The 17,074-nt window shown below is 48.0% G+C and overlaps 1 protein-coding gene across 2 annotated transcripts in view; it reads right to left on the reverse strand.

Annotated features, from left to right (window-relative positions):
- The window catches only part of LOC133350718 (3-((Z)-2-isocyanoethenyl)-1H-indole synthase-like), a 32,294-nt gene extending 15,220 nt beyond the window's left edge, over window positions 1–17,074 (reverse strand). The window contains exons 1-4 of one of the 2 annotated variants that reach the window (XM_061565378.1): window positions 16,964–17,074; window positions 12,018–12,268; window positions 10,392–10,635; window positions 3,320–3,459 (exon numbers count right to left, since the gene is read on the reverse strand). In XM_061565378.1, the coding sequence (XP_061421362.1) occupies window positions 3,320–3,459; window positions 10,392–10,635; window positions 12,018–12,170 (537 nt within the window). In that variant the 5' untranslated portion in view covers window positions 12,171–12,268; window positions 16,964–17,074. Of the gene's footprint in view, window positions 1–3,319; window positions 3,460–10,391; window positions 10,636–12,017; window positions 12,288–16,963 lie in introns of both variants that reach the window. The other variant, XM_061565377.1, reaches the window with a different exon arrangement.

Here is a 17,074-nt window from a genome sequence, read left to right on the forward strand (position 1 = left end):
TGGATTTTCCTCTGGGTCCTCCGGTTTTTCCCTCCACATTTAGAAACACGCGTTTCGCATATTTGGCTGCTACCAATTTCCACATGATAAGCCACTTCGTTTAGATATCATTTATGGCCAGGTCGTTTCTGAATAAAGCGCTAGATAGCTCAGTGGGCCTTACCTGGTAAAATAAAAATAAAATAGAAAAAAATTACAGAACTCACACCCTCCTACTGCAATTCCCTCCTCGCAGTCTCATAAGTTATTGCACAGCTCAAGACTTTGAAGCATTTCAGGTGGCTAGGTCAGCACTCAAACCTCTTGCTACGAGCCCCGAGCATGAAGCCAGGAGGCTGCGGCTCAACTCTGTGTCAAGAGGTCACGTGATCGACACATCCCGTCGCCCCCTTTTTCCAAACGCGGCAACGCCGTTTTACACTCAAAGAGGTGCACACAGAGAGAGAGAGAGCGCGAGGTCACGCGGACTCACGGTCCTCACAACTCAGACCCGATTACCATCTGAGTCTTAATGCAGAGGGGTAATGAGAACACTCCGTAACCAATTAAAAGTGCAGTCTTATTGTGTGCCCAGATCCAGAAAATAAATAACTCAGGGTGAGTGGGACCACACACCCAGCTGATCGCTGAATCCGCACTCTCCGTTTTCTCTCCGAGCAACACGAACATCACGAGTGGCGCCAGACACAAAATGTCATGACTTTTGTTTACAATGGATGTAAGATCAATATTTAAGTAGGCTTATTTTCTAAAGCCTAACCCAAAGGCAGCATATAAAAGTTAAACAACAAAACTGATCATACAAACAATATAACAAAGTGTAAAGTCAAGGTTAAGCTCTTCAATTATCTTCGGCAGTGTTCAGCTGTGCTGGAAATTTTCAAAGCCAAACAGTGAACACTCCAAGTTACTCCAAAGGGGACTCGGTCTAAATTGTATCTGCAATGATTCGCCCTCTGCAATTTAATGCATGATTTCTCATTTGTTGTGCCCAGTTTTCATAGTCTCATTTGCTCAATGTATCCATGGATACAATTTGCAAACATCATAAATAAATATATATTCCCGCACATAAGATGCGATGCAAATTACCAAATCACACAGGCATATCACGTAGAATGTGGATTATCTCATCAGATCTCAAAAGCTAGCGACAGGCTTGCCTCCGGTAGGTGATTGGAAGTTTAGCCATCGAGCATAACAACCGTTATAGGCTGCGAAGCTATGTTGTCAGCGGAAGGCAGAAAGGTGAAAACACTTTAATTGTTGTAATGTACGCCTTCGTCAAGCGGCATTGATCAGTGTAGCGTAGCATATAAAGCAATCCTAACAACCCGCATGGCATGGGGAGGCCCTCATCCAGCAGTGGATTGACAAAACGGGCTGTTCACGTAGATCCAACTGACTGGATGTATGGCGTGCATCACGAGTGTCTAACTTTAATCGAATCGATCTGTCGTTGATATAACCTAACCCAGTGGTGCTCATTTCACGAATCAAACGAAGGTGGCTATGCTACTGATCACGATATTGATCGTCATTCTTTTTCTTGTTTACTTGCAACTTTTTACCTGGTGGCACACCACGGCAAGGGGAGCAGAGTCAATGATACAATGCAGGGACCAAGAGAAAGCGATGAGAATGGGGAGGGAGATGAGAAAGAATGTGAAATAAGAGGAAAAGGATGGAAAAAAATGGAAAAACGTGAGCTCAGGAGGATATAGAGCAAGAGGCTGAAGAAGGGCCTGAATGTTGGATGGCAGGGAGTGGGGCGCCACGGTGGCGAGACGTTAACTACCTCGCCTGGCATACAGGAGGTCGTCGGTTCCATCGCAACCCTGACTACTGTATATTTCGAGTTTGCCTGTTCTCCCCGTGGTCGAGTGGATGTTTCTCCAGGTCCTCCAGTTTTTCTCTCCACATTTATTAACATGCATTTATAGTATTCGGCTGCAATACATTTCCACATAAGCCACTTCATACTGTTTGGGTCTTTCGGTAAAGTCACGTAGATAGAAAAATAATCAAATAAAATCACGACGTTTCGATCGCACCAAAAGCAATCGTCTTCAGGTGAAAAAATACAGCAGGCGGACTGCTGAGGCAGGAAGACATGTAGCGAGAGAGCTACTGCAGCCAAAGGTTATATAGGTTTGAGATGGGCACAATCCAAGGGTAAGTGGGCGGTGCCAGAGATGGAATTTGCAAGTAAATGTAAGATCGCAGAGCTAGGCAAACCTCGGCTAATCATGTCTGCATTAACCACAATACTTGTGGTCAGAATGCAAACAAAAATAAAGCTTTAAGTCAAGATATAAGCCACTTCGTTGAGCTATCATTTGTGGCCAGGTCGCTTTTGAAAAAGAGCTACATAGCTCAGTGGGCCTACCTGGCATAATAAACTAAAGCAAATATTCAGAGTGGGGGTGGGCACACAGAAGTCACGTGATATATGGGAGGCTTGAGCTGATTGAGATATATAGCCGGGTGGGGGCTTTTGTGTGTGGGTGGCATGAGTGTGGGATGTGTGTGTGTTGAGTGTGTGTGCACGGGGTGCAAGTGGCTCATAATGGCAGGGTGTGAGATGTGTGTGTGTGTGGCATGCAGAGGTGGAGGATGGATGTCGTGCGCGTGAGTGCAAGCGATACTCGAGTGGATAATGCATTGTCCCACGAACCCAGTGACCTCAGTTCGATTCCAGTTCGCAGCCAACAATGGTGATGAGTGTGCTTGGAAACAGCACTTGCTCCAACAGTCTATTAAAGGCGATACTGGGAGATTTTTGTCTTTGCGCAAGCGGTTTGTAGCCACCGTCACGCGACGGGGTGTGGCGTGTGTGTGTGTGTGAGAGAAAGCGGCTCATTCCGGCAGGTCAATGGAGGGGTGTGGGATGTGTATGTGTGAGCCGGGGGAGGGGTGAGCGGGGTTGTAGGGGTGAGCGGTGTTGTAGGGGTGAGCGGTGTTGTAGGGGTGAGCGGTGTTGTAGGGGTGAGCGCGCTGCGCTACGAATCTGGCCACCCGGGTTCGATGCGCGCTCATGGCCAACACCCAGTGACGATTTTCTGAACCGGTCTTAGGCCTCCCCTAGGTCTACTCAGCCTCAAATGAGTACCTGGCGCGATGTGTAAACATCACCACAAGGGAGACAAAGGCGGATGGGTGTGGTGCTGGCCACCCACCCCCTCGTGTGCCGTGCCGGCTTTCATAGGTGCTCGCTAACAGCACTTGCCCCAGCAGTCTGTTAAGGCTATACGGGGAACTTTGTTTGTCCTTGTTTGCGTGTGTAGGTCCAGCGTGTGTGTGAGAAAGCGGCTCGTACCGGCAGGCCCGTGGCGGGGTGCGGATAAATCAGGGGGTGGATCACCCGGTTTCGCCGGTCGCTCACCATCCAGAGCCTCTCCCAGCGCGCGCGTTTCTCCGGCTCCAGCCGCTCGATCAGATCAGTCAGCGGGGCAAACACTGCGCGGGGATTAGCGACGCACCGTCACACACGTCGACGCACCGCCACGCACCGCCAAACACCGCCCGGGCAAAAATTAACCGGGGGTCACGGCCCGGTCCGCCGCGGGAGGTCAGAAGTTGTGCGCGCCGGGGAGCAGCCGGTCGAGATTCGCGCAGCGCTGGCGGCATGGAGGCACTGCTCTGTGTTAATGCAGCACAGCTCAATTAAACCACAATCCTGAATACATACGCTGGCGTGAGCCTGCGATGCAGTGCCTCGCTCGAAGGCCACATGCAGATTTGTAATATCCCAGAACTAGGTTCCAAGGCAGGCTGGCCGGAGGTGGCAGGAAATGAACTACAACTCAACAAATGTTTTATTCTATTTGATCAGGCCCACTGAGCTACATAGATCTTTTACAGAAGAGCACTGGCCACAAATGTTCGCTCAACGAAGTGGCTGATCACGTGGAAATTTATAGCAGCCAAATACTCTAAAACGCATGTTTTAAATGTGGAGGAAAAATCAGAGAACCCGGAGAAAAATCTATGTGACCACGAGGAAAGAGACATGGAAACTCCAAATATACAGCAGGAATCAGAGTCAGGATAGAACCCACGACCTCCTGTATACCTGGCGAGTTAGAGAACATCTCACCACCATGGTGCCCAAACGGATTCACTAACCCATATGTGCGGACCATTGAGTGTTGTTCCCTCGTATGTGTGATAGGCTTTCTTGGGGTTAATCCTGTTTTCCGTCTCTACATGCAAAATTATTTGTTTGAAACGAATTTGCAAAACACTGCAATGAATGCCTTCCTGAAAGGGTCTCGAGACTCAGTGAAACTTTCTGGGTAAATAGGTAAAAAAAAGTGATGATGTTCACTACTTGCAATCTTCTGGGTGAAAACAAATGTAGGCATAGCAGCATTATGGGAAGACCCCAATAGCAGACTGCAATCCCAGTCATCACGAAAAATGGTTATAGCAATACGCACATCACGGGGCAACGTTCGCGACGAAGGTGGCGAGCGTTTGTTGAACTATGAGCGCCTTACGTGCATGGTAGCCTCACCACAATCGCTGGCCGAAATAAAAATGAAAAGCATGGTCAATTTAAAATCGAGCCGATGAAGATTCACGCGGATGGGGTGGAATGAGCATTAATGAGACGTGACAGCGGACGGAAGTTGACATGGAGAGAGCGCAGTGAAAGCAAAATTAATTGAAGGCAAACATTTTGGTGACAGGCCTGTCCCTTTTTGCAACAGGGTGGAATTTGTTTTATTCATAATCACTTACAAGACGAAAAGTGCCCTTCGTCGCGAAACTTGGAGAAAATAATGCCTCCTCGAATTAAATACAAAGTCGCTCACGAATTTAACATTTCAGCATACATGTCGGAGGTAAGATTAAAAACCTAATAGATAGTGAGGGCTAAAATTCTGAAGAAAAAAATATAAGAGTACATGTTAATATAAAACAATATATAACACCCCACGTTTGGCTGCTCGGGGTGTGGAGTTGCCATCTCAAGCCGATTCAAGACAACATCGCCTCCTTCTGTCTCCGATTAGTACTGCGGCTTGGAATTACATTCCAAAGGTTTCTTCATCACCTTATTATCGTGTGCTGCCACCAGTACCGCCCTGTGTTTATCCAGTATCGGACACGTGCCCACGCTGATATGGGCCGGTCTGTAGCGCTGGAAAGATCAAACGCAGTGCACAGCTCCTGGAGAAGCCGATAAGACCGATATATGTCCCACGGTCTGCGTCTCACTCACAGTCACGACTGACTGTGTCGCTCAAGTAGCCCCAATTCCTACGCATGTTGACTTATGACACTGCCGGCTCCCAATTTCAAGTGACCGTGTGAGTGAATGGTGAACGTGAGTAAATGGAGGAGTGGGTGAGTGGGGAGTGGTAGTAGAGTCGTTAGCGCGCTGCGCTACGAACCCGGCAACCCGGGTTCGATTTCTGCTCACGGTCAACACCAGTGAAGATTATCTGAACTGGTACTGGGCCTCCCCTAGGTTAACTTAGCCTCAAATGAGAACCTGGTATGGTGTGTAAACATCGCCACTAGGGAGATAAAGGTGGCCAGGCGTGGTACTGGCCACCCACCCCCTCGTGTGCCGTGCCGGCCTTCATAGGTGCTCGCTAACAGCACTTGCCCCAAGAGTCTGTGAAGGCTATACGGGGGATCTTTGAGTGGGTGAGTGAGTAGGTGAGTAGGAGTGAGGAGGTGAGCAGGTGAGTGGGTGTGTGAGTTAATGGGTGTATGAATGAATGGGTTAGTGGATGAGTGATTATTTAGATTATTTGGCTGCTATAAATTTCCAAGTGATAAGCCACTTTGTTGAGCTATCATGTGGCCAGGTCGCTTCTGAAAAATAAGCTCATTTGGTCAGTGGGCTTTACCTGGTAAAATAAACAATTGTTTATTTTTACTTTAATAATGTTTTGTGATTCGTTTACTTTTCCTATACTTTGCACTTCGATGGTGTTTTTGTGATTGCTTGTTGTTGTAACTCTCTGTGAAGAAGAGCTTTATAGCTCATCGGATTCCTCCAGTATAAATATTCTGATTCTGAGTGGGTCTGAGTGTAAAAATGAGTGAGTGAGTGTGTATGTGTGGTATTGAGTGTGCGAGTTGATGAGTGAGTGGGTGAGTTGTTAGGCTAGCCCCATTTCTGCATGTCGACTTGTGAGCAGCTGACTCCCGTTTAAAGGTGAAGAACACAATATCTCCATGCACTGCTTTGGTGAATATGGAATTAATTCAAAGTTGTTTTTTGCCTTGGGCCAAGTAATGATCTGGAAAATTAAACTGTCACGCGTAGCAGCGATTTACCCGCAAATTATTGTGTCAGCTCAATGGTAAGGTTGAAGAACAAATCTAACAAAAACTTTCGCCATTAGATACTAATTTAGGTTCTGAGAATTGTGAGCATTATTCTTCGACTTACCAGCAAGCTGAAGCTATAATAATTGGTGCTTTAAACGCTTGTACACGTGACAATTTAATTTGTTTTGTGATGTCGAGTTGAGGGTCTTAACGACACAAATTTGGGCAGATCATTACGTGGCCTAACCCAACAATCAATATGAATCCATACTGAGAACCTCTTCAAGCTGTGCGGGACGTAGGGGTTATTTGACCGTACCTGACCATAATGGTCAGTGTGGGTTGGTGAAGGCTGCGGCGCATGTGATAGCAAAGAAGAACAGTACAACAATGCATTTAAGCTGCACTGCTACGGTTCTGCAGCCTATAACAACATCCTGTGCATGGTGGCTACCCATCCACAAGCGCTATCAGAATATTTATTTATACTGGAGGAATCTGATGAGCTATACAACTATTTTTCACAGATGTCCAATAGTGCAGACTCGAGTCTGCTCAACACACGGAAGCTTACATTTAATACAGGGAGGCCCAAAAGTGAGGATACACAGGGTTATTTTATTTAATTTACCACTGGCATTCAACTATTTTAATAGTTTATTCTTAAAGTTAATATTTGATCTATTATCGTTATCAATATCTACTTTTCATCTTCCTGTGGTGTCACCTAAAAATCCATCGTTTACAAGACTCAACCAAAAACCCTGAATTAATTGAGACAACATTTTTTTTATTCATGTTCAAATATTACAACCTGTGATCTTAAAATCCCAAAATTAATAATAATAAAAAAATCACGGATGCATTAATGTTAATGGAAGTCAGTTTGAACAGTTGTTAAAAGAAATAAAATAACCCTACATGATTTGTTAAAAGCATCCTTCCGATATTAGAAAGCCGCTGGAGTTATGCACTTAAATCTAGATTGAAAACTAATTTCTTTCGAAAGTATGTTTGTGCTAAGTTTGTTGTCTTTCCCTCGCACATCCAATTAGCATGATTGACCACGTACGGTGCGAAAGCAGTGAAACATACGTACATACAATAAACATAATAACCCCATGTGTCCTGATTTGTGAGCCACCCTGTACAATCTACCTATTTGGCCTCGTGATGCATGTGCTGTGAAAGAGGGCCATTCTCCAACACATCGCCTCGGACGTACTTGTCCTCTGTAAGGCAGTTTCACTGACGAGTGCGGTTAGCTTTTAAAAACCTTCATGAGCTCCCTCCTGGGCCTTAAATGCCAATGTATCACAAGGCACCAACACACTCTTCTACAATTATTCAACATTTCGGTTAGAAAGACCATCCTGAGCTCCTGCAAAAATCATTGGGACCCATCATTCACCCTCTGGCACAACTCCCTATTCGCCCTAGCAGCTTGAGAACACCTGAGTCTGAAACTGATGAATGGGGAAGGGGAGACCACCCAGATCTGAGCCCCCCTTGTGAATGCCACTGCAGAGACCCTGAGTGTACTTGATTGAACTCCGCCCACCTCTTTCCCCCTTCCTTCCTCGAAGAGAAGGGATCTGACGCACCACGTACCACATCATGCTACGGTCGTACACGTCCGCGTTGTTTGTCTATCCGAGCCGCCTATCCCGCTATGCACCGCTCACCTGTTGCTGAAGTTGTACACCCCCCCCCCCCCCCCCCCCCAATAGTTGGCTCAATAAAAATAATATACAAAAAAAACCCTCATAAGCATATATCCCAGCACCCTTGTGATGGCTCGCCATGCATGGGCGCTAGAAAAATCGTTGTTTTATTATCAAGTATACATTTGTACAAAGATACAGGCACACACGTACACGTGTGCATCTGGTTGACACGATTAGTTGGTCCATGGGGAGGTGAAGGTTGGCTGGGCATCACGGTCCGCAGCTTATTTTCTTCACTTTCAGTCATGGCGCATGTGATATGGAGCAGGCAGAACGTTCGCTGGGAGGCATCAAGATCTCACATCAACTCCATTGACTGCCACGGGATAGAGATCCTCCCGGGAGGGCCGGGTCATCCAGATCCTATACCTCGTGAAAGAGATAATCAATCACAAACCAGCTCTCGCTTGCCTACGTAGGTGACGAGGTGTGTGGGAAGTAATTTGATTTTGTGGGTGTCGGCGGGGGGCTAACAACCGTGAGGAACCTACATTGAGTGGCCAAGGGAGCCCATGAAATTATATGGAGGGAACACAGCATATGGCTGGCTCCCAATGCACAAAAGCTGCTCCAATTATGCCACACATGTTCTTACATTCATGCCGTTATTATCATTATAAAGCATCATCAATCATGACCATCAGCATCAGTCAGGCTCGATGCACCACTTGATGAAGGCCTTCCCAATCCATGATCATCTCTCATGGTCCTTTGATGCAACAATACCATTAGCTGTTTGTGTTTGTTTTTTGTGTTTCGGTTTTTGTCCTTCTCCACACCTCCGATTAGCACGGTTGACTACGTATGGTACGAAAGAAGTTCAACATACACTTACAAACAGCCTATGCAGGCAATGTGATTTAATTTGCTCTATCTCCGCGGTGGACACCCTCTCTTGTTGGCACTGTCACCAGTGTCGTCCACCGCTCATCACCCGCTTCGAGCCACGTGGCCCGCCCAAGCTTGCTTACCTTTTTTCCAAGTCACTATGATCAGTTTAACACGTAGGCTTTCGCGACCAATATAATCGGCAATAAAGTTTTTTTTTGGGTCAGATCACGTGAAGATAAATGTGTCATTAACCCACCACCACCTGACACAGCCAATGAGTAAGTTTTGTCACGTAAACAAATGTGCTAATTAGATACTACTTTAGCCCACCGGTGTGTTGGAGAGTAAATCCACAATATTTACAATTTGAGTTAACGACATTGTTAATTATATCCAGCTTCATTTGGCGATTTTGCCACAATTTTGGTAACATCGCCGGGGTGGTGGTGGGTTCAGGACACCTTTATATTTACATGATCTCACCCAAAAACACCTTCATTTTGAGTCACTATGATGTTCTCCACTCCATGTACTTCCTCTTCCTGCATCTCAGTGTAATTCCAATAATGCACCTCTCCAAGCTACGATACAGCTCAGGGGTCAGAGCACTGAGCTGGTACCACTGACATCCTGGGTTCAAATCCAGGGAGACGTCCCTAAATTAAGCAAGTGTGGTGTGTTAATGATGTCAGCCCCGTCACTGATGACTGCACAAAAAACCCATCACATTAAATTCGTTTTTGTTCAAATAATTTGGCTAAATTATTCTGGACTTCAAATGTTTGGTTTGATTTTGACATTCAATGAACATTCTCTGCCGGGCATATCACAAGTGTGACCCAAGTGTGTTTAAATAGGGCGAATTAAGTGAGTTCAGAAGTAGCCATTTGATGTCATGTTTTCATTCCGACAAGGGGAATATTGACGTGAAACCTAATTACGGATCGCCATGGTGACCATTCATGATCCTATTAACGCTTGCTTTTTATCACCAATTTTTGAGCAATCATTTTGTAGGGGATCTGCGAGCCATCCTCACGCACTCGCACCACGCAAACATGAAATCTCCACACTCAGCAGAGCACACACCAATCACACGCACGGGAATACACTAGACGGGGGTCAAGGGTTAAAGGGCACTGACGGCACGCGTGCGAGACGGAGATGTGGATTGGGAACAAGGGTGGAGACGGAGGGTTTAAAAGGGGCTGTTAAACGCGTGTTCGAGGTTGTTTTAAGATGTGCTCAAGTTGATCAATTTGGCTAGTTTCTCTTAGGTAAGTGATTAGTGCTCATTTGTGATGGACTGGACTCATAAGGTTGCTCGATAAGAAATGCTCAGACTTACTTACTTATGCAAACATGTTCTTCATCTATGAACATCTTTACAAGAGCTATCACCTCCCCCCCCCCCACATCTACAAATGAGACGGTGAAAAAAACCAGACGGACAACTAACGCATCCACGCTTTTAACTGTAGTTCGAAAGGGCAAAAAGAAACGAAAGTGGCACTGCCGACGGAGCGTCGTCCACCTCACCTGTGGCCCCACGCTTGGGCACCCGCACGATGTGGTAGATGGAGTAGGCGAAGGGTGCGGGCATGAAGCTGCCGTCAATGTGCCAGCCCGTGCGTCCCACGCCCGTGCAGCCTTCAGCGGGGTCGTTGGAGACCCGGAAGACGTCCGGGTGCGGCGACTTGGGGTGATTGTAGAAGGTGGACTCCGGCTCGCCGAACCAGCGGGTGATGTCCACCTGCTTCTGTCCAGAGATGATGCCCTGGTCCTATGTTTAAACGGCAAAAACAGCAAATAGCGCAGGGGGTAAACGTGAGCGTGGTAACAACCAAGAGTTGAGCCTCACTGAGTCTTAAGACTCAGTGGCCAATTCAGTTTTAAGGATTGTTTTGCTTAGTGTAGTAGGAGGGAACGAAAGTGCCCTGAGAAAACCCACGAACACAATAGGAAAAACACTCTGACACGGCTTTGTAAACCAATCTAATGTACTGCCACTTCTTAGCCACACCAAAATCTTGTGAGTTTGGGAATTTCACAAATTTACATGATCCACCCAACCCTGCCTCAAAGTTACTGGATTACAGGCAAATGCCAACATCTCCGGTGAAGAATGTTAAATGCATCAGCCGCTGAAGATGTGTTAAAAATCCAAAACGCATGACCTCATGATAATCAATGACATACATTACTTACAATCATGTGCTTTTTTAAGCTTTTTTCCTCTCCCAATTGAATTATAAATGTCACATCAGCATAGAGACATGAGGAAAAAAACTTTTTTGAACATTTTCAGCAAGTGGTCTATTAGATTGGCACCAGGAAGGGGACAAAACGGCATTAACTTCTTATTTCCCTTCAATAGGACTTAATAGACCTGCCAAAACTGTTCATTACACAGCATTCAAGCAAACATATTTTACTTATCAATGTTGCAAAATGCAGAATTAAATTATTCACCAAATGTAATTATGTTTCTTTTGTGCAGGCAACGCAGTCGGAGCCAAGACCCTCAACCCATGAAATTATAACTGTTGCATCGTAATTGGTTAGTTTGGACTCGTGTTCTCAGCAGTTTCTGGTTCAGTGCTGACACAACATTAACCCCCCCCCCCACCCCGAGCTCTCCTGCCACACTTTAAGTTTATCTTTGTAGTCGTTTTTTGTCTTGTACTCTTTGAATGCTCACAAACTGCTCAAAGTGATGGCGAGACAAAGCCGACATCAGGTTATCTTGTTTCAAAGTACAAAGTTGCAGGCGGTTTAATTGACGCATTTGAATGCATTGGCAATTCCTTCATCAGAACTCCCTTCAACAGATGGAATATTAAATATAAGCAGCTCGCTCCTCAGGAGAACTGGCTTGGGTGAAAGCCCAGGATTGGTGCATAATACATCTATTTGCAAGTATGCATCCCAACTGGCAATTAACCACCTGCACACTGCACATAAACTGCAAGTATCACAACGGCGTTTAAAGCACAATCTTTGTTTTACTTAACCATAAGAGTTTAGAAGGGGTGCCGACCATTACGTTGGGAGGGACTCAGCTCCGTCTCTCGCCCCACCAACACCACAGCGCTGGAGCAACCACTATTGTAGGCTCTTCGTGAACTTTTAATTCCATATCCGCTGCGATGATGAGCAACTCACCTTGAAGATGAGCAGGCGATGTTTGGTGACGTCGCTCTTAATCTGCTCCATCACGTGACGGGGCACGTCGCCGTGCGCCAAGTCTATGCCGCGCACGATCATGCCAAGCCTGTGTGGCACCAAGGTGTAGCCGGAAGACACGCATCCTGCCATCACGACCGCGCGCTGCAACACTCGAAGTTGCCCCCTTGACAGCCGCTGTCTTTGCTTTTGGCTTGCCACTTTGTTTCTGTCAGTTGTCCGGCGGTTTCCTACAAACAGCAGTCACACCTGTAGATCAGAGGAGTGTCGGTCAGATGTCGTGTGTCTTTGTTGAGTGACCGTGCAAACTCGACCCTAATTGGGTTCTTTGTTTTAATGTGTCAAGTTTGAAAGTTAAATTATGCAAAAAAGGTACCTTTACTTCTTCCGTGCCACGGGACAAAAAGGCCCAGCCACCTTTTGTACTACCCATATTGAGCTGTAAGCATTCTCTGTTCTAAAATGTGCTGCAGTAATTTTCTAAATTGGCTAAATAGGCCGCATTTGATCACACTAACAGGCAATTATGCAGTTTTTTTTACATTTTTTTATATTCTGAAATGTTCCCACACCCAAATGTTCCCGATTTTGACGGGACTTATGACCACTCAGCCGTGGTTGTGCAATAATTATTACCTTTATAAAGGGCCATGTTAATTAGCTTAACCACTTGCGCAGGCCACATATTGACTTTTCAATCAGCAATTATGCCTTTCCAGCACGATCTGCAATATATTATTCCAGGCAGCTCTTTTAATTTGTCCTGAGCCATGCAGCTGCATTGATAAGTCTTCTTAAAAATAGAATTGCAAAAATGTGTTTAATTGGCTGCAGATACCCGGTCTATACATGGATTATCCAATTAATACCGCCGTCACGTCGTCCCTGCAATACGATCCTCAACCCTGACAACTGGAGACAACTAACCTGGGGTTCTCGCCCGAGCGTGTGAGCTCACAGTTGAGGCTGTGAAGGTTACTTAAAAGGCAGGCAGGTGTGCAGACATTTTGCAGTGGGGGTCATATTAGGGGCAGCTGGCTGGGTGGATAAGAAAGGATGTTTGGGCAAATGTCTGGCTGGCGAGTTGGATATGAGCAGGTTGGCAATACATGTTGACTGGGTGCCTGAATGGATGGGAAGATAAATGGATAAGGTGGAGGATGTCTGTTTGGGCAGATGGCTACTTGGGCAATTGGCTGAGAATGTGAATGTAATGGGTGTGTCAAAAAAACGGAGTGGCTGGTTGTTGCAGGTTGTGAGCTGGTTGGGTAAATGTTTGAATGAACAAATGTCTGTCTCTTTGAATAAAAGTTTGATATTAATGTTAGCCGCGTGGTTGGGTGGGTAAATGGCTTGTTTGTTGGAAGGTTGTCTGAAATGTTGGCATGGCAGCCTTGCGAAATGCCGAGAGAGAGAGAGAGCACGGATGGAAGGGTGCGATTGTGTCCGTGTGGGTGGCAAGGCTGGGCTGGCTGGCTGGCGTGATGCGTGGGTAGTTGACTGACTCGCAGGGAATTTGAGGCCAAGAGAGATGCGAGGTCACCCGAGGACAAATCGCCGAGTCTCTAGCGCCCACATCCCGGGGCGACACTTCCACGACGTGTCGCACTGCTGGGCCTCAACGAGAAAAGGGAAGTGGACGATGTCGTGAGCCTCTGCAGGCAGGGAATGTTCACGAAGTCTCCAACAGCAGGAGCCAACAAAGACGAAGATGCCCCCGTGTAGCCTTAACAGGCTGTAGGGGCAAGCGCTGTTAGCGAGCAGCACCTATGAAGGCCGGCACGGAACCTTTGTCTCCCCAGTGGCGATGTTTACACACCGCACTGAGTAATAATTTGAGGCTGAGTCGACCTAGGGGAGGCCCAGGATCGGTTCAGATAATCGTGACTGGGTGTTGGACCCGGGTGGCCAGGTTCGTACACCACCGCTCCCCAACACAAATACAACAATCATTATCTATAAACTGTGCCACAGCTGCAGACCTCATTTGCCGACAGGACGCTGTTAACAACAAACACAACATGGACCAATCAATAAGAAATGCTCCTCCTATCCGCATGCCTTGTCATTAGGATCAAAAAGCGAATGCAACTATGTGGGGAATATTGACGCTGGGCCTCAGAATACGGATTTATCGCGAATAGAAGCCGCGGTCAGCTATGGCTGCAGGTTTTGGTGGTACATGTTGTTTATGTGGTTTATTGTGAAATTTCGGTCACAGTTCCTATGATCACTGTTACATTGCTGATGGCTTTATTTTGGTGATTTCGAAAAGTTTTTTGGTTTGGCCATGTTAGATTGTTGTAGTACGGAGTTATAATGATGGCTTTAGTCTACGTTGTCTAGTGGTTGTTGTTGTGGTTGTTGTTTGACTTGCATCCCACTGGGGTTTTTGCACAGCCTTGGTGTACGGTGCTTTTTTTCTGGAAAACTTTGCAGTTTGTCCTGGATTTTTCTGTTTGTGCAAAGTCACTTTAAGATGTTTTCTTGTTCATGTTTTAGTTTTTTGTTTGTTGCGGTTGCACCCGATTCAAGAGCCGAATGGCTCACAGGGCTCTACCAAACAAATACAACTGAAAGCTGTATACTTCGCCCAGTCTGACACACGGCTCACAAGGACACTTCTTCACCACAGCACCCTACGGCGAGTGTGTCTCCACACACTCTGCGTGGCATCTTAAACTCTGCGCACAGACGGTGTTCAGGGTTCCAACGCGGCCACTCGCAATGCCACCAGGTACTCGACGTCTTGTTGAGGGGTTGGGAAAGATTTGCAGCTCATCGCATTCCTCCACTATGAAGTAAATATCCCCGATCTGATGTACAGTGCACACAGCGCAATGTACTGTACCGCGTACAGCAGCTCACGCACTGTACGCGGTGTGTACACTGTACAGCACGCGCCGTACAGTGCACATGCAGTGCGTGCACTGTACCCGGTGTGTGCACTGTACGGCGCGCGCTGTACAGTGTACGTGTGTACAGTGGCTGCACCCGCTTGACAGTAGGAGCAGCAGCAGAGAGAGGGCAGCAGCAGAGACACCAGCAGCAGCGGAGAGGGCAGAAAACAGAGACACCAGCAGTAGCACAGAGGGCAGCAGCAGAGAGGGCAGCAAGCAGAGACACCAGAAGCAGAGAGGGCAGCAAGCAGAGACACCAGCATCAGCAGAGAGAGGGCAGCAAGCAGAGACACCAGAAGCAGAGAGGGCAGCAAGCAGAGACACCAGCATCAGCAGAGAGAGGGCAGCAAGCAGAGACACCAGCAGCAGAGAGGGCAGCAAGCAGAGACACCAGAAGCAGAGAGGGCAGCAAGCAGAGACATCAGCAGAGAGAGGGCAGCAAGCAGAGACACCAGCAGCAGTAGAGAGGGCAGCAAGCAGTGACACCAGCAGCAGAGAGGGCAGCAGAGACACCAGCATCAGCAGAGAGAGGGCAGCAAGCAGAGACACCAGCAGCAGTAGAGAGGGCAGCAAGCAGTGACACCAGCAGCAGAGAGGGCAGCAAGCAGAGACACCAGCATCAGCAGAGAGAGGGCAGCAAGCAGAGACACCAGCAGCAGTAGAGAGGGCAGCAAGCAGAGACACCAGAAGCACAGAGGGCAGCAAGCAGAGATACCAGCAGCAGAGAGGGCAGCAAGCAGAGACACCAGCAGCAGAGAGGGCAGCAGCAGAGACACCAGCAGCAGAGAGGGCAGCAGAGAGAGAGGGCAGCAAGCAGAGACACCAGCAGCAGAGAGAGGGCAGCAAGCAGAGACACCAGCAGCAGAGAGAGAGGGCAGCAAACAGATACCAGCAGCAGAGAGGGCAGCAAGCAGAGACACCAGCAGCAGAGAGAGAGAGGGCAGCAAGCAGAGACACCAGCAGCAGAGAGAGAGGGCAGCAAACAGACACCAGCAGCACAGAGGGCAGCAAGCAGAGACAGCAGCAGGGAGAGAGAGGGCAGCAAATAGAGACACCAGCAGCACAGAGGGCAGCAAGCAGAGACACCAGCAGCACAGAGGGCAGCAACAGAGACACCAGGAGCACAGAGGGCAGCAAGCAGAGACACCAGCAGCACAGAGGGCAGCAGCAGAGACACCAGCAGCACAGAGGGCAGCAACAGAGACACCAGCAGCACAGAGGGCAGCAAGCAGAGACACCAGCAGCACAGAGGGCAGCAAGCAGAGACACCAGCAGCAGAGAGGGCAGCAAGCAGAGACACCAGCAGCAGAGAGTGCAGCAGCAGAGACACCAGCAGCAGAGAGGGCAGCAGCAGAGAGAGAGGGCAGCAAGCAGAGACACCAGCAGCAGAGAGAGAGGGCAGCAAGCAGAGACACCAGCAGCAGAGAAAGAGGGCAGCAAACAGACACCAGCAGCACAGAGGGCATCAAGCAGAGACACCAGCAGCAGAGAGAGAGGGCAGCAAGCAGAGACACCAGCAGCAGAGAGAGAGGGCAGCAAACAGACACCAGCAGCACAGAGGGCAGCAAGCAGAGACAGCAGCAGGGAGAGAGAGGGCAGCAACAGAGACACCAGCAGCACAGAGGGCAGCAAGCAGAGACACCAGCAGCAGAGAGGGCAGCAGCAGAGACACCAGCAGTAGAGACACCAGTAGCACAGAGGGCAGCAAGCAGAGACACCCGCAGCACAGAGGGCAGCAAGCAGAGACACCCGCAGCACAGGGGGCAGCAAACAGAGACACCAGCAGCAGAGAGGGCAGCAGTAGAGACACCAGCAGCAGCAGCAGAAGCAGCTAAAAGCAGCAGTGGTCATCAGCAAGAGCTTGCAGAGCCGCAGCTGCAGCAAGTGCGGCATCAGTAGCTGCAACAGCAGTACAGTGGTGAGCACTATTATACAGCAAGCGGCTTGGATGAAGGGGACAGATCGATAGATATATAAATCTAAGATAAGAAAGACAGGATCACACAGCCTGGGTTGAAACCACACCAGTCAATGCTGAACTTGAATCTCCAATGACGACGATGGTGGTGGGTGCTGAAGATGACGATGTCTCCGACAGCGGCAGCTACAGAGAGCTTTGTAATTCGTGAATATTCG

The sequence above is a fragment of the Lethenteron reissneri genome, chromosome 34 (assembly GCF_015708825.2).
Source record: "Lethenteron reissneri isolate LAM-NWPU_2019-01 chromosome 34, ASM1570882v1, whole genome shotgun sequence".
Classification (NCBI taxonomy): Eukaryota; Metazoa; Chordata; class Hyperoartia; order Petromyzontiformes; family Petromyzontidae; genus Lethenteron; species Lethenteron reissneri.